Source organism: Panthera pardus, unplaced genomic scaffold (genome assembly GCF_024362965.1).
Source record: "Panthera pardus isolate Hobbes unplaced genomic scaffold, ASM2436296v1 HiC_scaffold_24, whole genome shotgun sequence".
In the NCBI taxonomy this organism is placed as follows: domain Eukaryota; kingdom Metazoa; phylum Chordata; class Mammalia; order Carnivora; family Felidae; genus Panthera; species Panthera pardus.
In genome coordinates this window covers 13,515,466-13,539,232 of record NW_026526810.1, presented here as the reverse complement: position 1 = coordinate 13,539,232, position 23,767 = coordinate 13,515,466, and the positions used below count along the sequence as shown (strand labels likewise).

Below are 23,767 nucleotides of genomic sequence, written 5' to 3'. Positions count from 1 at the left end.
GTCCCACCAGACCACTCAGCAGGCACTGGCACTTGCAAAAGGGTGGAGCCCAGGGTAGTCCTGGCTGATGGATGGGTACAGCCTGTGGTCATCTGCCTGACCTGAGTGCCCACCTGGGCCCCAGAGCTGGGGTACAACCAGCAGGCTAATATCAGGGGCTGGCTGACCCCGAGTGGGCTCTCATCACCCCGAGGCTTCCATCCTTTCTATCCTTACTCCCCAGCCAGAAAGTGGAAAGCCTGGTGGGTACACAACAGGGGCCCCTGACTGTCTCTCCCTCCCTAGAGCCCTAGGGCATTAAGACCACATTCCCAAAGTGGCCCCTAAGCTGAGGTCCCAAGGCCTGGCCTTGACTCTCAGCTCACTGAGGCCTGCAGTGTCCAGGGCAGAGTATGGCACACGCTGGGGGCACAAGGGGGCTGGGCCAGTCATACCTGCCACACTGGATGCACACGAAGTGGGGTCGCTGGTGGAGCGGGCCACACGCCCAGGACCTGGCAGTGCCTGCGTGCCCTGGTCAGGGCCCTCAGGGGACTCGAGGTCAGGTGGCAGGGGCTGTGAGGCACCCACAGGGCCTTCAGGGCTTAGGCCTGGTGCGGTGGCACCCTCGGATGCCAGGAGGCTCGAGCTATCTGCGGGCTCTGCAAGGCAAGGGACCCAGTGTTAGAACTGGCAATGGGCCACCACAGAGCCACCCGAGACAAGCACAGTGCCTGCTCACACCCCTGATGGAGCTGAAAGTGAAAATCTCAGCCTTCTGGAGCTCCCCCATAGGGGGCCTGAGCAGTCTGCCCTTCAATGCCAAATCTAGACAAACCTGTAATCCTGGGGGCGTGTGAACACCGAACAGGTCTACAGATGCTCTGTGGTGTTAAAAAGGTTTTGGGGGACACCAGATGATCTCTCAAGAATCATTCCCAGGAGGGGTATAGGGTGGGGGCATGTACACCCTTCACATTCCACAAGAGACTAAAAGTTGGAAACCAGCCCCATCTCCTATCCAGGGTATCCCTCGGGGGATCTGAAGTACAGGAAGGTGGAGGTCAGAGGGTGCTTGATGAACAGGGTCCACGTAGAGAAGGGCAGGGCTTAGAGGGACATCAGGGCATCCTAGCCAGGTCCTCATGGGCCTGAGAACCTGCCTGCCCCACACAGAAGGGTACAGCCTGGGGCCTCGAGTGCAAGCCGTGCACTGGTCAGGCAGGTGCGGGAACCAGCCCAGTGATGCCCACCTGGTTCTCAAAGTGTGGGCCAGGCCAGCAGCATCAGCATTGCCTGGGGATATGGCAGAATTCTGACCCAATGAATGAGAAACTCGGGGGTGGGCCCAGCCATGGGGGTTCAAACAAGCCCCTAGGGGATTCTGATGCCCCTTAAGTGTGCGACCCACTGTTATATCCCTGTGATGCTGGTCAGATCGGGCTCTAGCCCCTCACTACTCCAAGGGCCTTCCTTACCCGGGGGTACTGGATCAAAATCTGTCTTAAAATCTCAGGGGACCTGTGTGCACATTTTTTAAAGCTTGAGAAGCATTGCTCCCTCTGCTCTTTGATCCCATCACCAGGCAACGTCGCAGCTGCTTGCTGTGAGGCAAATCACTCCACAGAGGTAGATTTTTGAGGTGAGCAGCTCACCTGGGGGATGCTTTGTAAGACTCACATGAGCCTGAACAACTCCAGGGTGGGAAGCTTTGGGGTCTGTCCCATCCATCCCTTTCTGTGGGTCCTGTGGGAGGCCTCTCTGTTTCCAGTGCGCTCTGTTTCTGGGAGCTTCCCCACTGCCACGAGGTTTACAGGTGACTTACCACGTAATCCTCATGGCCCACCAGCTAACCACTCCGAAACACGGTTAAGCGACCTCAGGGGAAGAGGGTTGTGAGGCCGCCAAGTGGTGGAGCCGGTTGGAAGCAGCCCACTTCTAGAGTGCTCTTGCTTCCCCAGCCCTGCACTGTCTACCCTTGCCCTCTCAATAGATGCTGTTTCTGGAAAACAGAAAGATGAACCGAACCTCACAAATCATATGCAAAAAAAAAAAAAAAAAAAATCTTCAGGGGTGCCTGGGTGGCTCAGTCAGTTAAGAGTCCGACTCTTGATTTCCACTCAGGTGTTGATCTCATGGTTCGTGGGTTCGATCCCTGCATTGGGCTCTGCACTGATGGTGTGAGGCCTGCTTGAGATTCTCTCTTGCTCTCCCTCTCTCTGCCCTTCCCCTGCACATGCTCTCTCTCTCAAAATAAACTTTAAATAAACATTCTTCAGAATGATTAATCCTTTTCTTTTTTAAAATACTAGAAGAATAGTAGTAGAAAATAGGAGAATAAGTCTACACTTAGGGTGGAGAAAGATGTTGTCACCATGACGGAAACCAGAATGGAAAAGTTTGATAAATCTGGCAAGAAAAATTCTAAAACTGTGTATAGCAACAGGCATCATTAACAGGGAAGCATCCCTACAGTGAATAGGAAAAGTGAGAAAATGTCTCTATTTAAGTAATAGTTTTCTTATAAATCTACCAAAAAAGAAAGAAAGAAATAACCCCACAAAACACTGCAAAAAAGTGGACCCTAAACTGACCTACACATAGGTACTAAATGTGTAAAAAGCCATTCACACTCAATCTTGTGTGTGTACTACAGTCACCTGCAAGAATGACAAAGATCACCAGGAATGATGATGTTTGGGGTGTCATAAACACTGCTGGTGGGTGTGCAAACCAGCAAGAAAACCTTCCCAGAATGCAATGTGGCCAACACATCAAAACCTAAAATACACATTTTCTTGGCCTCAGCAATTTCACTTTTAGGAATTTATTCTAAGGAATTGATTGGGCAAACACTCAAAGGTGAATGTATAAATGTAGAGAAGAAATACTTCCCTGTATCATTAGAACACTTCAAACCAGAAACCATAATTATTAATTCTATCAACATTACGCAGAAGTATATTAAAACTATTTTGAAGAATATTTATTTCCTGCTGATCCTCCTTGAACTCAGCTTTCTTGCTTTTTTACAGCTTTATTGAGGTATAATTGACATACAAAAACCTGTATGTATTTAATATATACCATTTGATGAGACTGGACATAATAATATACCCTTGGTCCCAATTTTTTTTTTAATAATGTTTGTTTGTTTGTTTGTTTGCTTGTTTGTTTAGAGAGAAAGGGGCAGAGGGAGAAAGAGAATCCCAAGCAGGCTCCTTAGTCGGCGTGGAGTCTGACACGGGGTTCGATCCCATGACTGTGAGATCATGACCTGAGCCGATATCAAAAGTTAGACACTCAGTCAATTGACTGGGCCACCCAGGTGCCTCAGTCCCAATTTTCTTAAAGTCTGTGATAATCCAATGGCTGAGTTCATCAGGAAAACAGAGTCACAGAGAGAGAAATGTGACTTAGCTCTGAATATCTATAAGTAATGGAAAGATAAGATTAGGGTAACTAATCTTATCTTCAAGATAAGATTAGGGAAAGCTCATAGGCTAAGACGGTAACTCATTCTTGTACACCCTCACTGGCTTGTGCTGTAAGACTGTACAGTAGTAATAATCCCAGTGAACTTGCAGTTTTTCACCTAAATAGATCACAATTTCTCCTAATTAATGTATGATGATATATTTAGCATACGTAACATATTTTCCTTAACTCTTACCAATGGACTTCATTGTCCCTGTAAGTTTTTATTCTTATGAAAAACAAAAGTTATCTTCATGCTTATGGTTTTCTTTTTTGTTTTCTTCTTCTTCTTCTTCTTCTTCTTCTTCTTCTTCTTCTTCTTCTTCTTCTTCTTCTTCTTCTTCTCCTTCTTCTTCTTTTGCATTATTCCCCTCAGGCGGTTCTAGAAGTGTGATCACCACATCTAATGGCATAAACATTTTATGGCTCTTTATCAAGATGCTCCGTCAAAAGGGTTGAGTTCCAAGCTGCCAGTCAGGGCTGGGTAAAGCACCTGCCTGTGGCCTTGCCAGCATCCATATCCCCATTACTATTTTATTTCAATAGGTGAAAAATAATACTAGAATTTATCTCCCTCCCACCCCCCCTCAAAAAATTTTAGAGTTAAATTTGTGAGTCCGACAAGGTTGTAGGATGCGAGAGAAATCACACAAGAATGAATCACATCTGTCCCATGGTTGGGCACATGTACTAACAATGAGCAGGCAGAAACCAAAAGTAAAAACAGAATACCATTTACAGCTGCTCCACAGAAAATGAAATTCCTAAGTATGCCCTTAACAAAACATGCTCAGGATCTGTATTCTGAAAATGATAAAATACTGATGAAAGAAATCAAAGAAGATCCAGATAAACAGAGAGACAGACGTACTATGTTCCTACACAAGAATGTTTAGCTTTGCAGGGATAGAAATTCTACCCAAATTGCTCTACAGGTTGAATGCAATTCTGGGGCACCTGGGTGGCTCAGTCTGTTGAGTGTTCAACTTCAGCTCAGGTCATGATCTCATGATTGGTGAGTTCAAGCCACCTGTTGGGCTCTGTGGTGACAGCTGGGAGCCTGGAGCCTGCTTTGGATTCTGTGTTTCCTCCTCTTTCTATCCCTCCCCTGCTCATGCTCTGTCGTCTGTCTCTCTCTCAAACAATAAATACCACCTCCCCCCCAAATTGAATGAAATTCCTATTAAATTCCCAGCTAGAGTTTTCATAGACACAGACAAGTGGATTCTAAAATTGACATGGAAATACATAGACCCTAGAGTACCTAGAACAATCTTGACAAAGAAAAGCAAAGCAGAGGTTGGGCTTGCCTGATATTAAGGCTCACCACAGAGCAACAGTCATCAGGAGAGGGTTCTAGTGGCAGAGGGACAGACACACAGATTAATGGAACAGGATAAGAGGGCCCAGAAATAGACCCATGCCATTATGTCCAGCTGGGTTTTGACAAAGGTACAAAAGCAATAAATGATCTGGGACAGTTGGATATGCACAGCCCCAAAAATGACATTGACCTCAACCTCAGCCCATACAGAAATTACCCAGTAGGGGTGGGCATCTTTTCTACAGTGAATCCTACTTGGTCTGCCATCCCATGAGCCTCTGTCAGTACTTCTCCATATATTCCTGCCCACTTCTAGGCCTGGCGCCTCTGCCAGGAGTCGGTGCTGGAAGCAGCCCCGAGCTTCTCAGTCAAGCCCAGTTAACTGTCTGGAGCCTGAGCAGTGAGGAAGGCCTAGCCCGGATGAATTCCTGACTCCTCTGTCCATCACTATCTGCCCTGGACTCCAGGAGCCACCAGGCTGTCGGCCTTTCCAACCATGCTTTCCTCCAGAACTTGTGTTTTCAGGAGTGATGGGGCTGGAATGGAGAAGGGGGAGCCCCCTCAGCCCAAAGTCTAGAATGCACTTGGGGACTGAGACACACTGTGCCCTGAAGTAGTCTCTAGGAAGGTCACAGGACACCACTTCTTAGACACAGCTTTTGATGACTGCTTGGAGCCACCAAGTAAAGGACAAGGTCACTTCCAAATCCCACAACTGCAGAGACCAGGCTTCCTACAACCCAGAGGCGTCCTCACAGAAGATGGCCCCTTCATATTTCTCAGATGTTAACTAAGAGTTGGGGTCAAGGGCAGACAGCCCCGGGACTATAATGCGTGTCCTTTCTGAGACCCTTAGTCCTCTCATGAATTAGCTGAGTTCTGTCTCTGAACAAACCTGCCCCCATGAGCCCACCTGGGGACCCAAAGAAGATGGAAACACCCAACCCTCATCCATGTGTCCCTCTGCTACTCAGGCTTGTCTGCTCTCCTGACACCTCAACTACCTCCTCACCTCTGGCTTTGCCTTGCGGCTCCCACCCCACATCTGAGATCGGACCTTCCACATTTTTCCTTCAATGCCTTCCAGGACACAACTGGTAGTGTCCTTTCCCCAGTGCCCCCCTTCAAAGCCAGTGGGCCCAGAGGCCCAGGGGCCCAGGCCTGGCCCCTTCCTGAGGGAGGAGCCCAGTGGATGTGAGCTTGGTACAGTTTTTGCTCAGGGAAGGGTCCATCCCAGACGGAGTCAAGCGCTCCTTCAAACCCATATCCCTCAAGTCGAGGGGAAAGGCGCTGGAGTAGAGGGGGGCAAATCCCGCCAGAGAAAGCATGAGATCCCCCAGGTGTACTGACTTACTACCGCTGCCAGTAAGGGAGGAACTGTGGAGAACTAATATGGTACTAAACAGCACAAGCTGTAGCAAATTCTATCCCCTTAAAGAGTAAGAAATGGTGGGAAGGCAGTCGCAGGAAGGAGGAGAGAAGGAAGTAGGAGGAGAGAAGGAAACATGCTTTGAGAAGTATAAACTTATTTCAAATGATCAAAAGGGTAAGATTACCTTGTGTGCTGAAGCCAGCAGTGGCATCTGGGTCCCCGGGGCTGGGCTCAGTCGCCGGCTGATCTACACTCGTAAGCTACAGCAAGAAACAGGTCATCAGGTAGTTTGAAGGGCACAGCACAACAGACTCCAGAAATCAAGGCTGACTTCAGAGCTCATCTTCTAGAAAGAAGTACTAAGTGACGTGTACTTACATGTCTGCCATTCTCCCCTAAATTTATGCAGTCAGGCTGTGAGGATGCCAAGGCCAGAGGGTTGCTGCCAAGGCCAAAGACTGTTTCTCTTTCTGAAATCAGAGTGCCAAGCAGTCCCCAAGAGCCCACCAGGGCCAGGTACCAGCCACCCTCAGCCCACTCACCTTCCACTTCTAGGGAGCACTCTTTGGGACTGAAAGAGGCCACATAGGATCCTCCAGAGTCACTGCAGGAGGTAGGAGAGCCCCTGGCCTCACTTCTAACCCCTTCCTCCCAACAACTCTTTTCCCTGCTTCCACACCAGGAAGAATAAAGCCACAGGGGGACAGTCAAGAGACCTGTAATGCTCTGGGCCAGCATGGCTTGGGCATAGGGTGGGCATTTAGTAGACAGTTTTGGCCTCGGTGAGCTCTCACACTCCCCCAGAGCGTGTACTTGCCCCATTTCCCTCCTGCTTTCTGCAGATGGAATCAAGAGGTTACTCAGAAGGCTTTCCTCCCTGTCCAAGCTTGGGTTCAAGGTCCAGATCCACTCAGGCCATGTGCCGGGTTGAGCGCAGGCCCTGTGGCCCTGGGCACACTGTCCTGTCCTGTCGTGTTGAGTGGCTGTGAAGCTTGCATCATGTTGGAAGTTATCATGCTCTTGCAGATTTCTTCTCAAATAGATCATTCAGCCCAGAGAGGCTATCGGGAGGACAAGCAGGGGAAGACCAGGCCTTCTTGGCTGGGTGAGGGTAGGGCACATCTGCCCTCTTGCCCTGTCTTCACTTGCCCATCTTCTGCTCGCACACTCGGTTCCCACTGTGACCACATCTGTTCCACCCCTACTGTAGGGCACAATGGTCCCACATGGGCCATGTGTCTGGGTGTCACAAATACCACATACATGTGCCCCTGTGCTATCTCAGAAAATGATTTCTGAATCCTTGTATTATTTCAGAATTGCTTTGGGGACTTGCTTGCAAATAATGAGCTCAGGGGGAGGCCTGGGAAGTTCAGGGGGTCCCCTGCGGCTTGGTCCCATTCCAGCTCAGGTAATTACGTCTCTGCCTCCCTTGTCTCCTGCTACTTCAATCAGACAGCTGATCACCTTCGGCTCTTTCAACCAGGCTGCAGGCCTCTCACCAACACAAAACAGGTGAACCGTGCCCCCGGGGGCGGGGAATGTGCGACAGGGTTTGGGGGGCAAGAACCGCACTTGCGGGGAAGAACCAGAGCTGCCTAAATGTTCCCTTTGATCCCACCTATGTGTAATACTGCATGCACTATTTTCCTTCCTCAGCACAATCCTGTTCTGCTGGGGAGGGAATCGGGGGAGGGAGACTCACACGGCCACCAACACTCACCTTCCTTTTCACTGAAATCACACTATGCCTACAACCAATGTTGGAAATCTCTGTTGAGAATATTCTGCGAAATCACGCAAAAAGGAACAATATCTTCAAGGTGCGTTTCCTTCCATACTCCTCCTGACCCTTAACATTTTTTTTTTTAATTTTGCAGGGATGGGTGGCAACTTGGAGGCCTGATGCCTGAAGAAAAGCTTCTGGTAATAAAGAAATATAAATAAAACAAGAGGAATAAAATGCGCCGTGGGACAAGGTCAGGAGGAAATTGGATTCATTTCATATTTCATAGAAGCATCACTGGCTTCCCTCTGGCTCCCGGTCAAATCTGGTTTTGAGAGGAGACAGCTCCTGGCAGTGTATCTATCACGTCTGGTAAGCAGGGTGTCAAGGGTTTAATTTGAATTTGGCCTTCCCTCATGGCCAACGCCACCTTGCCACACGAAAGCTGTGGAGGAAATAGCTGTGAGGTTCACACGGCATTTTCGATTAAATATAAGGGCGGCGGAAAAGGGTGGAGAAGAAACATACTTGTGGCACAGAATTTAAAGTGAAACTCTAGTTTAGCAATAAAAGTTTATAACACAGCTCTTGCAGGAGAGGGCCACTGAGAGGAGATGCTGTGTGTATGGCCTCACATGGGACACTCAGAGGCTGCATTTATTTGTTCCCAGACACGTTATTTTGACCAGTTGTGATTAAAAAGTCAGTTGGCAAAATAATAAAGATCAGAGCAGAAATAAACAATATAGAATCTAAAAAAACTGTAGAGCAGATCAACGAAACCAAGAGTTGGTTTTTTGAAAAAATAAACAAAATTGACAAACCTCTAGCCAGGCTTCTCAAAAAGAAAAGGGAGATGACCCAAATAGATAAAATCATGAATGAAAATGGAATTATTACAACCAATCCCTCAGAGATACAAACAATTATCAGGGAATACTATGAAAAATTATATGCCAACAAATTGGACAACCTGGAAGAAATGGACAAATTCCTAAACACCCACACTCTTCCAAAACTCAATCAGGAGGAAATAGAAAGCTTGAATAGACTCATAACCAGCGAAGAAATTGAATCGGTTATCAAAAATCTCCCAACAAATAAGAGTCCAGGACCAGATGGCTTCCCAGGGGAGTTCTACCAGACGTTTAAAGCAGAGATAATACCTATCCTTCTCAAGCTATTCCAAGAAATAAAAAGGGAAGGAAAACTTCCAGACTCATTCTATGAAGCCAGTATTACTTTGATTCCTAAACCAGACAGAGACCCAGTAAAAAAAGAGAACTATAGGCCAATATCCCTGATGAATATGGATGCAAAGATTCTCAATAAGATACTAGCAAATAGAATTCAATGGCATATAAAAAGAATTATTCACCATGATCAAGTGGGATTCATTCCTGGGATGCAGGGCTGGTTCAACATTCACAAATCAATCAACGTGATACATCACATTAACAAAAAAAAAGAGAAGAACCATATGATCCTGTCAATCGATGTAGAAAAGGCCTTTGACAAAATCCAGCACCCTTTCTTAATAAAAACCGTTGAGAAAGTCGGGATAGAAGGAACATACTTAAAGATCATAAAAGCCATTTATGAAAAACCCACAGCTAACATCATCCTCAATGGGGAAAAACTGAGAGCTTTTTCCCTAAGATCAGGAACACGACAGGGATGTCCACTCTCACCGCTGTTGTTTAACATAGTGTTGGAAGTTTTAGCATCAGCAATCAGACAACAAAAGGAAATCAAAGGCATCCAAATTGGCGAAGATGAAGTCAAGCTTTCGCTTTTTGCAGATGACATGATATTATACATGGAAAATCCGTTAGACTCCACCAAAAGTCTGCTAGAACTGATACATGAATTCAGCAAAGTTGCAGGATACAAAATCAATGTACAGAAATCAGTTGCATTCTTATACACTAACAATGAAGAAACAGAAAGACAAATAAAGAAACTGATCCCATTCACAATTGCACCAAGAAGCATAAAATACCTATGAATAAATCTAACCAAAGATGTAAAAGATCTGTATGATGAAAACTATAGAAAGCTTATGAAGGTAATTGAAGAAGATATAAAGAAATGGAAAGACATTCCCTGCTCATGGATTGGAAGAATAAATATTGTCAAAATGTCAATACTACCCAAAGCTATCTACACATTCAATACAATCCCAATCAAAATTGCACCAGCATTCTTCTCGAAACTAGAACAAGCAATCCTAAAATTCATATGGAACCACAAAAGGCCCCGAATAGCCAAAGTAATTTTGAAGAAGAAGACCAAAGCAGGAGGCATCACAATCCCAGACTTTAGCCTCTACTACAAAGCTGTCATCATCAAGACAGCATGGTATTGGCACAAAAACAGACACATAGACCAATGGAATAGAATAGAAACCCCAGAACTAGACCCACAAACGTATGGCAAACTAATCTTTGACAAAGCAGGAAAGAACATCCAATGGAAAAAAGACAGTCTCTTTAACAAATGGTGCTGGGAGAACTGGACAGCAACATGCAGAAGGTTGAAACTAGACCACTTTCTGACACCATTCACAAAAATAAACTCAAAATGGGTAAAGGACCTGAATGTGAGACAGGAAACCATCAAAACCCTAGAGGAGAAAGCAGGAAAAGACCTCTCTGACCTCAGCCATAGCAATCTCTTACTCGACACATCCCCAAAGGCAAGGGAATTAAAAGCAAAAATGAACTACTGGGACCTTATGAAGATAAAAAGCTTCTGCACAGCAAAGGAAACAACCAACAAAACTAAAAGGCAACCAACGGAATGGGAAAAGATATTTGCAAATGACATATCGGACAAAGGGCTAGTATCCAAAATCTATAAAGAGCTCACCAAACTCCACACCCGAAAAACAAATAACCCAGTGAAGAAATGGGCAGAAAACATGAATAGACACTTCTAAAGAAGACATCCGGATGGCCAACAGGCACATGAAAAGATGTTCAACGTCGCTCCTTATCAGGGAAATACAAATCAAAACCACACTCAGATATCACCTCACGCCAGTCAGAGTGGCCAAAATGAACAAATCAGGAGACTATAGATGCTGGAGAGGATGTGGAGAAACGGGAACCCTCTTGCACTGTTGGTGGGAATGCAAATTGGTGCAGCCGCTCTGGAAAGCAGTGTGGAGGTTCCTCAGAAAATTAAAAAGAGACCTACCCTATGACCCAGCAATAGCACTGCTAGGAATTTACCCAAGGGATACAGGAGTACTGATGCATAGGGGCACTTGTACCCCAATGTTTATAGCAGCACTCTCAACAATAGCCAAATTATGGAAAGAGCCTAAATGTCCATCAACTGATGAATGGATAAAGAAATTGTGGTTTATATACACAATGGAATACTACGTGGCAATGAGAAAGAATGAAATATGGCCTTTTGTAGCAACGTGGATGGAACTGGAGAGTGTGATGCTAAGTGAAATAAGCCATACAGAGAAAGACAGATACCATATGTTTTCACTCTTATGTGGATCCTGAGAAACTTAACAGAAACCCATGGGGGAGGGGAAGGAAAAAAAAAAAAGAGGTTAGAGTGGGAGAGAGCCAAAGCATAAGAGACTCTTAAAAACTGAGAATAAACTGAGGGTTGATGGGGGGTGGGAGGGAGGGGAGGGTGGGTGATGGGTATTGAGGAGGGCACCTTTTGGGATGAGCACTGGGTGTTGTATGGAAACCAATTTGACAATAAATTTCATATATTGAAAAAAAATAAAAAAATAAAAAGTCAGTTGGCATTTATGCAAATAAGCCGCATCTCCTCATCTCCCTTTCTTTTGGTAAGCTCTGTGGCTAAGACACACCACGTGAAAACTCTCCCCTATTTCTGGTAGCAAATTCCCCACTCCTGGGTCAGGTCAACCAGCTAGTATCAGAACTATAAAGAGCTGTTCTTTGGAGGCAATTGGCTGTAATCACAGAAAATGTGAATTAAGATTTTAGCCTAGTGTCCCAAGGCAATCTTTGAAGCTACTTTGCTTACAGATTTTTAAATGCAAAGGTGATTTTGTTTGAAAATATAAATACTGACTTTTAGGACTTGTGGTTGGCTGCACTTCTCCTGTGTCCATTGCCTCAGCATTTCTAGCCTTGTACCTCAGGCTGCCCTCCTACTCACCAGACTGCCACCAAATTCAAATTCCCAAGGTGCCACTGGATCATGTCAACTCCAAATGTCAAACTCGTCAAAGGCACTGCTATAGTTTGACATGCAGGGTCATGAAATCTGTACCCAAATGATGTCAATGAACCTCCTTCATTACCCTAAGCTCCCCAGCCGGGTCCCAGGCTGTCGCAGCACTGTTTGTCTACACTGCACCTTGGAGACCTTTTCCATTGTTCACATGCCAATCCCACTCTACCTTTTTCCCCTGAAGTCCCAGCAAAGTTCATTGGAGGCCGTCCTGTTACCAATGCCAGCCTGTGAGTCCCACAAGGAAGGGATTCTGTTCAGTTCATGGCTCTGTGTTCTATAGAATACAGCACAGTTTTCCATGGTCCTTGGAAATGTAAGCTTGTCATCCACAGGAATAGCACACTGGCAAATTCTCAGTAACTTTCTGGCTATAGAAAGAAATGCACTCCTTCTGATCTTGCCCTCAAGGTATGGTCTTAAGCCATGGGAAAGAGAAGGACATTGCAAACAGAGAACAGAACGTGCCTGTGACCGATCCAGGAGAGTGAATGGGTCAGAATGAATGTGCTCAGTCAAGGGAGCTTTTCCTTCCCGCATCAAAAAGTTCTCCCAAAGGAGCGGCCTCCTGCCACCTGTCCAGAGCCCACACAATGCCTGCTTTGCTCCTCTGTCAGTCTGTCTTCCTCTCTTTATCCAAACGAGTACTGATAGACAATTCACGTGCTGTTTGTCCATAAGGGGAAGTAATTAACCTCTGCCTTGCCCTGTGACAAAGGATTGTGCCGTAAAGGGGGGACAGCTCCTTGCTGTCCTCAGGTGGGGGGACTGCCCCAGGGGAGGGGGGCAGGTGGCTGGCGCAGCCTTCCCTCTGTGGATGGGAACGAGTTTCATTGGCTTCTAGACTCCTAGAGGTGTCTGTGGAATTGAAAAGTGCTGCCAGACCACGGGGTCAAAGAGAATGGGCCCAGCAAGGCGCAGGCTTCCCCTTGAGGGGAGCATTGCAGTGGCCCCGTAATCACCAGATGCTGCCCCCCTCCCCAAAGAGCCAGCCCAGAGAAAGGCCATTCAGACACGTACTTCTTGCACACATAATGTTTGTGCAGGCACTTGTAAGCTGGTGGGTTCTGAGCCAATGCAATAGGAGACAGGCCTTCCTTTGCCCTTAAGGATTTTCTCACCAAAATCATGTGAAAGAAATCTCCATTTAGAGAATTCTCAACAGTTTTGGAGAACGGTGTCATATTAGAACCAGTATTATCCTCCCCCATACAAACGGTCTCCAACTTATGATGGTTTGACTTAGGATTTTTTGGCTTTACGATGGTACAGAAGTGATACACGTTCAGTTAGAAAGAAATTGTACTTTGAGTTTTGACTTTGGATTTTTTTCCCCCAGGATAGTGATATGCAGTATGGTACTCTCTCATGATGCTGGGCAGAGGTGGGTGGCCACAGCTCCCAGACAGCCACTTGACTGGGTAAACAACGGACACCCTCACAAAACCATTCTGCACCCACAAAACCATTCTGTTCTTTGCTTTCAGTACAGTGTTCCATAAATTACACGAGATAGTCAACACTTTATTATAATATAGGCTTTGTGGGGTGCCTGGTTGGCTCAGTCAGTTAAGCATCCAACTCTTGGTTTTGGCTCAAGTCATGATCTCATGGTTCATGGGTTCAAGCCCCATGTTGGGCTCTGTGCTAACAGTGCAGATTCTCTCTCTGGGATTCTCTCTCTCCCTCTCTCTGTGCCCCCTCCTTGCTCTCTCTAAATAAATAAATGAATAAATAACTATTTTTTAAAATATAGGCTTTGTATTAGATGGTTTTGCCCCACTGCAGGCTAATGGAAGTGTTGTGAGCACACTTAAGTTGGGCTGGGCTCAGCTACGATGTTCGGTAGGTTAGGGGTATTAAGGATATTTTCAAAGCACATGGGTTTCTTGGATTGAAAATCCCACTGTAAGTCAAGGAAGATCTGTATTCTATATGCTTCAGAAAAAAGAGTAAATCAGCGATAAAACACTCCTCAATAGCCTTCTGGTATGCCAGTATGGTGTGCATCGAATGTCACACCCAAATGCAGAGGCCACTTTCCAGCATCCAGGGTCCCTGACAGGCTTGGAGGTGGGCATTCCACACTCATCATGAGGAGTATTATTGGGGGTGGGTGTTCCCTGTCATCAGGATTGAGAAGCAAAGGGCTCTGAGAAGTCCTGCTGCTCTCTACAGGGCAGTGTGCACAGTCACTCACCCTTCTGTGGCATTTTCTCTTCTAGAAATGGGAGTAACCGTTCACAAATGGGAGGACAGATGGGCAGGCCGAAGCTCGGCCCCAGGATGGAGCTCAAATTCTGTGATGGCAACTGGCAGCAGCTGGGGGGTGGTGGCAGAGTTCCTCCTTCTCCCCAAAGCAGCCATGGAGAATCACATACCCCTGTGGGCTTGCTGGGGTTTCCAGGCCCATCTGCTGCCCTGCCTGGTGCCCCTGCTGGTTACAGGGCAGAGCAGACCATCTGAGGCTGGCTCAGCATCCCCCTTCTGCCTTCAAGGGACTTCCCTCTCCAACCCCGGCTCAGGTGCTCCCACGTCTGGACCCTTCCACGTCCTTTTGGTAACATCCTCATGCCCTATGCCCACAGTCTCCCTAACTATCTCCTATCTTCTCTCCTCTTTGCCAAGCATCTCACAAGAGTGATCCACTCCAGTTCCCAAAGCATGTCCCTAGAGGAACACAGCAGCAGGAGCTGGAACTTAGGTAGGAATGCAGATTCTTTTTTTTTTAAGTTTATTTATTTATTTTGAGAGAGGGAGAGAGTGAGAGCAGGGGAGGAGCAGAGAGAGAGAGAGAGACAGACAGAGACAGAGACAGAAAGAGAGAGAGAGACAGACAGAGAGAGAGAGAGAGAGAGAGAGACAGAGATACAGAATCCCAACCAGGCTCTGTGTTATCAGCACAGAGCCCAACATGGGGCTTGAGCTCACAACCCTGAGATCCTGACCTGAGCTGAAATCAAGAGTCAGACGCTTAACCAACTGAGCCACCCAGAAACCCCCAGAATGCAAATTCTTGGCAGGTTCCCCTTCCCCAACTATGGACTCAGAAACTCTGGGGTGGGCTCAGCCATCTGTATTTGATTGACAAGCCTGGGATGCCCACTGGAATCCAAAAACCACGGGGACAGACCACTGCTATACCTCCCCACGTCTCATCCCTGCCTTTAGCCTATGCTGGCACCTGCCCCACTGCCCCATTGCAGCTCCTCCTGCCACGGTCACCAGCAATCTCTGGATGGTGAGCCAGCGGGGGACCAGGGTCAGCCCTTCACCGCCTCTGGGCAGCACTTGGCCCCTCTCTCCCTTCCTGAACCATGTGTCTGTGAGTCCAGGCCCTCTGTCTACTCTGCAGCCTGTGCTAGGGGAGCCTCTTTCTCTAGCACCCCAAAGTATTGTTATTCCATAGAGCTCTCCCACCCCCACTTGGTTTCCCTGACTCTGGTGACCACCTCTGTGGCTAACTCTGATCTCTCCAAGGATCCAAGACATAGACCCTATCACCTCATGGACACTTGCTTGGATGTCCTGATGGCCCCAGAATCCAACCAGCCTCGCTGAGGTCACCCTCCACCCATGTTGCACTCATTTCAGACTCATCCTGAGTGGCTTTGTGTTTTGAGGATATGCATGCTGCGTGGTCCCTCCTTGTGAGCCTAGCCACCTGCCACCCCACTCAGCCTGAGCCTTCAGCGCACAGAGGCTCCCCGGGTCCCCCAAAAATGGATTGGATGCCCCTTTTCAGCACCCTCCAGCAGTGCACAGGGGCTCCCCTCAGAGTACTTCTGACTCTCTTCACAGGACACAGTTGCCATTGATAACATTGATTTGAATTATTTTTATCATCAAGAAGAAAAGAAATCATTTCGGAAAGGTAGAATTCTCCACTCAGATTTTTAAAAAATTCAAGAGGATTTCAATCATTATAAGTTTAGAAATGAGATTTCAGTCACAATTTGCCCCCTCACTAATGAATCCCCTCCCTTCTGCCTCTGCACCCGGACCTCAGGTGGTTCCTACACATCTGTGGACAGAAAAAAGGCCACGAGTCCTTGGCCGAGTCCCTGTTTGCTGTCTGCAGCCTGGTGAGCTGGGCCAGGACATTTCAGGGCGAGAGTAGGCAGAGATGGGAGACTCAGAGGCTCAGCTGGCCAGGCTGTCACCTCTGCAAGGGTGGGCTGAGGATGGGCTGAGCAGACCCGCGCAAGTGACGCTCGCGGAGAATCCTTCTTGCAAAAACCGTGTAGCCAAGGTCCCGCTGGACACAGAGGTGGACAGGTCTTACCTTCCCTTTCTGTCCCACAACGCCCAGCCTGCAGAATGTGGTCTCCCCTGTGGGTGCAATTATCTCCGGAAGCTTATGGAGGCTGAGTCTGAACAGCCATTTTAGGTTTGCACCCCCAGAGGTCCCTGAGGGCCAGAAGCTCCCCAGGGAGTGGCCCAGAAGAGAACAGGCACTGCCTCCTGGCCTTCTGACCATGTGGGCTCCAGATCTCAAAGGAGCTGTGAGGACACAGAAGGTCTGGGCCAGGTCTGAGGCTGGCACCACTTCCTGGCAGGTGACTTGGGATGCCAGGTGAGAAGCCCAAAGGTGCGTGAATCTGGACTGGCCCAGGACTGTGTCTTGGTGCCCTGTGGTTGCTCCTGGTCATGATATTGCCCACTCTCCTCTGCCTGGGGCTCGGGGCCCAGAACAGGCTGCAGCCCCCATTCTTGGCAGGATTTCTCAGCTCCCCTGCATGTGCCTGTTCTCTGCTGGACTGCTGTGCTCCCCATGTGCACCCCTAAACCTGTGGCCTCCCCACAGCCTGTCCCACACGTGGGTGCTGTGTGACCTTCTGAGTGTTCACATCTCTCCTCCCTGGCTAGGGGCCTTGGATATTCAGGAGCGACACATGTGATGATAACCATGATGAGGATGATGCCATTGAAAAGGACAACTGGCTTTTGCTGAATCAGAGCCCACTCTATATCAAACACTGTGCTGGGTCCATTACAAACATCCCATTCCACCCCATGTGCTTGGTACTGTTATGATCCCCATTTTACAGATGAAGAAACTGAGGCTCCACCAACACATCCCCAGTGTGTGCCTGTTGTGGGTCAGACACCGGGAGGTTGTGGGAGCACCTGGCTTGCCCAGCTCAGAGAAAGCCAGCTACTCCTACCTGCAGCTCTGGCACTTCCCTGGCCTGTAGCTGCCAGGCCTCAGACAGGACCAGGGATCCAGCACTGCTTTCTCACCTCCCAGGAGGCAGCAACAGAGGCATGCAGCTGGAACAGGCCAGAGTCCCCTGGGTTCCCGGTTCACCGCCTGAGCTCTGTCCCTGCTCATGCGTTTGAATCTGTACCAGCTCCTTCAGCACTGTGTCCCCAGACACACTAGCTCACATGCATCTGACAAGAGCCAAGAGGGCAATGCACAAGTATTGGGGTGGCATCTCCAGGCCTGGGGTGGGGCCTCTGCAGGTTCTACTCCCTGAGGCTGCTGCCTGCTCTTCACGAGCGTTGATAAGACCACAGGTTTGCTCTAAGGCTTAGAGAGAAATACAAATGCAAGAAGCAGGGGCACCTGGGTGGCTCGGTCAGTTGAGTGTCCGACCTCGGCTTGTGGTTCATGAGTTCGAGCCCCACATCAGGCCCGCTGCTGTCAGTGCCAGAACCCGCTTCAGATCCTCTATCCCCCTCTCTCTGCCCCTCCTTGACTTGTGCCCTCTTAAAAATAAATAGAACATTAGAAAACCAAATGCAAGGAGCAGGCCTTAGTACAGGAAACTGGCTTGTCTGGGGCCTGGGCCTCACCTGGCTGGTGGCAGTCGGGCCCACCACGGCCTCATAGGGTGGGGGGAGCTCGGCGGGGTACAGCAGGCCGGGGCTGTTGATGGCAACATCATACAAAGTGCTGAATGGAGAGGGAGCAAAGTCCAAGTGGAGGCCCCTGAAAAGACAGGACCATTGCACTGTCACTCCTGGGGGAAGGAGCCTGGATGGCTGACATTTCTCTCAAGGCAATCAGCACGTCACTTGTCAGGGTTTCCCCTGGTCAATTACTCATCGTGCTTGTGAAATAAAAGTCTAATTTGCTAGGCAGTTTTAACTCTTGTGGTTTTTTTTCTTTTTTCTGGAAAGATATCGACATTTTCAGTAAACTCTATGGCCCTGTCCATTAAAATGAAAATAATCACAGAGCCGATTAAATCTTTAATTACATTTTACATGTTATGTTAATGGCCACTACTCAATAGCAGTTTTGCGTTTCATGAGAACATAATAGAGCCGCTCACGTCGGGCTAGGTTCTCTTTTGTTGCACGGCAGCGATACCCAGTAGACATGGTCTATCTAAGCCAGGGTTCGAGCTCTTTCACTGCTCGCGCCCTGCCCTCTAATCAAACATGCTTTCGTATGGTTGCTCTCCTTGGCTCAACTGCCCCACTGAAAATGAGCGTGGCTCTTGCCAGTCCCACCTCCCAGACTGCCTCCTATCTTCCTGGTGTCAATACAAGTCACCACCACCATCTCCGGAAAGACCCACCTGTGGGCCTCGGCTGTGGGAGTACAGGTGTACTCTGGAGGGTAATAAGGTGGAGGTGGGAGAGGAGGGATGAACTCATCGAAGTCCAGGGTCTGGTGGAGAACGGTGCCATGGGGGGTCACGCAGGCAGGGCTGGCAGAATGCGCCCTTTGTGGAAGGAACTGGAAAACAGAGAGATTCAGAGTTATGTGGGACATCTTGTGTGGCTTGTGTCTAATTACGCTAATTACACATAAGCTTTAATGATCCGTTTGGAACTTATGTAATTTAAACCGTTGGGCTGTGACGGCGAAACACACACTTTAAAATGATGGCTCCGTGAGGAACGCCTCGCCTCCAAAGCTTCATTAGGCTTTGTTTCTTACACTGCTATGCAGAATGCCTCTGTTCTAAGGAAAAACACAGTCTGGGAAGTCTTTTTTTTTTTTAACGTTTATTTATTTTTGAGAGAGAGAGAGAGAGAGAGAGAGAGGGAAAGAGAATGTGAGCAGGGGAGGGGCAGAAAGAGAGGGAGACACAGAATCCGAAGCAGTCTCTAGGCTCTGAGTTGTCAGCACAAAGCCCAATGCAGGGCTGGAACCCAGGAACCTCAAGACTATGACATCAGCTGAAGTCAGATGCTCAACCAACTGAGCCACCCAGATGCCCCCAGGGAAGTCTTTTTGTTTTGTTTTGTTTTTTTGTTTTTCTCTTACATATGTTTATTTATTTTAAGAGAGAGGAAGAGAGAGAATCCCAAGCAGGCTCTGTGTTATCAGTGCAGAGACTGACACGGGGCTCAAACCCACACACTGAGATTATGGCCTGAGCTAAAATTAAGAATCAGACGCTTAACTGACTGAGCCACCCTGGCACCTCCAATCTAGGAAGTCTTTAATTCTATCCCCACCACTAACTCTTCCTCTTCAGATTATACTACCTAAAACCTGTAGTCAAAAATGGTGCCTAAGGTCCACGATTTAAGACAGTACTTCCCGAAGTTCATTCATGAGGAAACACCAAACTCTAAAGATGTTCTTCTCCACCCCCTCCCAAATTCCTGCAGCAAAAAAACAAAAAAACAAAACAAAACAAAACAAAAACCAAAAAAACAAGTACTGGGAAATGCCACATATTGTACTCCCTTCTTGGAGCCCTATAATGTATATTACAGTGTTAAAGGCCCTGAGAAGGTCTGCACCAGTGCGCCCCCCCCCCGCCCCCGCTTTTAAAGTTTATTTATTCATTTTGAGAGAGACAGAGACAGTGCAAGTGCAGGGAGGGCCAGAAAAAGAGGGAGAGAGAGAGAATCCCAAGCATGCTCTGTGCCATCAGTGCAGAGCCTGACATGGGGCTTGAACTCATGAAACTGTGAGATCATGACCTGAGCCAAAACCAAGAGTTGGACACTTAACTGACTGAGCCACACAGGTGCCCCCAAATCATGAGTGGAACATTTCTCAAATATTTCATTATGGATCCCTTTGGACACATAGTATCGATGAGTGTTTTGCAGTCCTAGGGAATTCATAAACTTTGTAAAAACACTGCTTTGAGGGAAAATAATCCTTGATGAGCTCCAGAACATTCTGTGAGGCAACCTTAAAACTGAGATGCTGCTTGAGCAAACTGAGGTAAAATCTCTTAAGCAAAAAGAACTCTGCCTCTGCCTAGCTTTCCATTTATGCCAATGGGAAGCAATGGCCAATAACTTCCCACCCTCTGGTCACTGCTCCCAAGGGGTTACCTGTGGAGATGCCTGAGCCATTGCCACAGTTCCAGTCAACACCTCACTGTGAGCTCCTGTAGGGCCAACAAGACTCTGTGTTATGTGAATGCTAGGCTCTGGGACCTCCCACTGCATGGGGGGTGAGGGACACGTGAGACAGTCAAGTGTACACGGCCAAGCAAGGACAGTTCCACTAGTCAGTGAGCTCTCCAAGCACTGTGTGGAGACCTGGAGTCTACAAAGGGTTAATGAAGATGACATTTGAATGGGTCCGCAGATTGGTAGGATATCAACAGGTGGGCCTGCAAGAAGGTAACAGGTGAGCTGGTGAAAGATGTGTTTAAGAAAAGCAAATTTATATAAGGCTCTAGAAATTAATTCTTAATTCTTGGGGCACTGGGGAGCCAGTGATGGTGCTAGAGCTAGGGAGCAGTGCTATTAAAGCTGTGTGGTAGGAAGTGCCTTCTGGCAGCCGTGGGTAGGGTGGTCTGGACTTGAAAAAAAGGCTGGGATGATAGGACATTTTTGCCCAAGTGTGGGTCAGGTCACAATTTTGAATATGGTCAAATTCCATGAAACTAGCCTGCTCCAGACTAACAGCGAAAGAATAGTGACCATGTCTACACATGCAATATCACAGACTGAAATTGTCTCCTGTGGGTTTTCTTAACACACAGAGCACGTTCCTTGCCTTTCCAAGGGGTCTGAGCCGTGGCTTTAATTGTCTGAAATAGAGATGAGTCATTGGCTATGAGCAGGTCGAATGTGTGTCTGTCATACTCCACCTTGGACAGCTGTCAGCCCCGATGCTTATAGCACAAAGCTGAGCAGTTAGGATAAGGCCAAATGTCCTTGAGGTCTAATTGAGACATACTCTGATTTGGTGTGTATCAGAAATTAGAAAAATCAATAAAACACTGAAGCAGGAAATGCAAAAGCCAAAATGCTTTCCTGCTGAAGGTACAATCCCCCCAGGAATGAGGACAAGGAGCATTTTCAATGAGGGGCAAGGCACCCCAGATGACCCTATTAGGAGGTTTAAATGCTGCCATACACCCTCGGCTTTTTAAAGGTTAAACAACAGGTTTAACCACTTCTGCTCTAAACTCTACGTTGCCTTTCCAGTAGTGTGTTGGCTTCACCTTTATGGAACCAACTCAGACTGAGTCCATTGCAAACTGAGCTTGTTCCCCTAGATTTCTCAGCCTCCCCAAGGGGAGGCTGCAAGTGACACTTGACATATTCCCCCTGCCCCCACCAGTATCCGTTTAATGAGGCAGGGGCTGTCTCCAAGGCCAAGGTCACCTGCTCTGGACTCTGCTCTGAGATGCTGGGGCTAGACCTCTGCAAACCACATTTCCTAGACTCCCTTGCCAGCTGGCTAACTGTTGGGTTCTGCCAACAGGGGGTGCTAGAGGGGGGGGGAGTCTGGAAGAAAGGAGCTACATTATCCTGCTCCTTCCCCACTCCTACCCTTGTGTTCCTCTAGCCCAAGGGGTTCACACACCTGATGGGAGTTTCATTATTGCCCAGCCTTCATCATCCACAAAAGAGGAGTGTGCATTTTAGACCCTGCTGGAGGGAAGTCTCTTCCCATATGTCTGCTCTGGAAAGGGAATCCCAACTTAGGCATGTGCTGTCCTTACATGTGCCCTGGAACCAGGGTGGAGGGCTGGGCTTCCTGAGGCCCACTTAGCGGAGACCCTAAAATTTGGCTCTGTGAGAACAGCGCACAGTCTGTTGTCTGAGATGAAGGGTGAAGAGGTCGGCAGGCCTCAGGTGATCCTGCTTGACCACTGAGGGCCCACAAGACTATAAGCATATTACTGACCCCTTTGAGTTTTGGTCTCCTTTCCTCACCCCACCTGGCCTGACAGGGTCATACTGGGAAACACCATTTCTAGGTCACAGACCCAGACGGCAGTGTTGTGCGGCTTAAACAAGACCACATCACAAATATTAGCTCTTCAGTCCCTATGCCTCTATCTCTGGCCACAGGGGGAGGGGGAGAAGTAAGGAATGGAGGGCAGGACAGGCCTGCAGGGGTCTGGAGACAAGGGGCTGGAATTTCCACAAACTCCTCTGAGTTATGAGCAGACTCGTCTCCTCCAGGCCCCAGGACAAGCCTACCAGCCTCCTTTTACACCCTCCCCAGGCTCCTGACCAGCAGCTGCCTCTCTGGTTCGCTGGGAACAGCACACTTTCCCAGCTTCCCTGCCACATTCTGGCTCCTGAATGGGTCACACACACCTTTGAGACTTCCCTCAGGGACTAAGAAATACAGAGGAATAGGCCTCTTCCTCTACCCTTCCTGAGACTTGGTACAAATACTCTAGTATTACTATGGTAGAAGTTTTCTTAATCCACCTCTCCTGGCCAACCGATCTGATGAGCTGGGGTTTCCCTCCATGCCCCAGACCCTGGAGTGATGCCTGCCCGAGGCACCTTGCTGCTCTCCAGTCCTGCCACCATGCCAGGTGTACCATGTGTGTTTCCTGCCTACCCAGGACACAGGGGCGCATTCCCGAACAGCTAAAGGCCAGTTTTAGTTACTACTGTAATTCATAATGAAATATGAATGCAGGCAGGAAAACTCGCTCGTTCTACGAGAACCAAGTTGGACGCTTTGGAAAGACTTGACACAGGAGAGCAGCTGAGCAGAAACCACTGCCAAAATGGGAACTGGCAAGGCAGCTAGCTGTAAGGGAGGGAGAGGAGTCAGAAGATATCCAGGGGAGTTCGTGCATCTCATTTTGCCTGGCTCATGCCAATTTCAAGGATCTGGAAATTACAGATAGTGATATTTTTATGAAGTTTATACAGGATATGCAACTTGGGGGCACCTGGGCAGCTCACTTGGTTGAGTGTCCTACTTCAGCTCAGGTCATGATCTTGCAGTTCGTGAGTTTGAGGCCCACATCAGGCTTGCTGCTGTCAGCCTGTCAACATAGAGCCCGCTTTGGATCCTCTGTCCCCCTCTCTCTGCCCCTTCCCCACTCACGTTCTCTCAAAAATAAATCAATATTAAGAAAAAAAAAAAAGAAATGCAACTCAGTACAGCAATGTGTAGACCCATAATTGAACAGAAGATCTTGGCCCCAAATCAAAACCCTGATGGATAAATGCTCATCTGCATATTTAAAGTCAAAATAAAATGTTTGTAGCTTGTATCTATCACTTTTAGGATTGTCTGCTGTAACTAGATTTTAAGATTAACCAGACACCCTTTGGTCCTAGTCCCCTAGTCCTACATAAGTAGCACCTACTACCTAGAGACGTTTCTGGTAAACCCAAACCTCAAGGAAGGCCACTGTGGGTCCAAAGAGGGCCAGCCTCCGTGGGGTGCTGAACCAGCAGTGGAGTGAGCCAGAGAGGCGAAGATACTGGTGAACTTGAGCGATTCTGGGGCTCC

At 48.0% G+C, this 23,767-nt stretch overlaps 1 protein-coding gene across 4 annotated transcripts in view; it reads right to left on the bottom strand.

The window, feature by feature from the left end:
* ENTREP2 (endosomal transmembrane epsin interactor 2) overlaps positions 1-23,767 on the bottom strand; it is a 456,009-nt gene that overhangs the window by 5,908 nt on the left and 426,334 nt on the right. For all 4 annotated transcript variants that reach the window (XM_019460056.2, XM_019460059.2, XM_019460057.2 and 1 more), the window contains 4 exons: positions 18,648-18,808; positions 17,917-18,052; positions 6,337-6,412; positions 435-641 (listed from right to left, as the gene is read on the bottom strand). In XM_019460056.2, the coding sequence (XP_019315601.1) occupies positions 435-641; positions 6,337-6,412; positions 17,917-18,052; positions 18,648-18,808 (580 nt within the window). The remainder of the gene's footprint in view (positions 1-434; positions 642-6,336; positions 6,413-17,916; positions 18,053-18,647; positions 18,809-23,767) is intronic.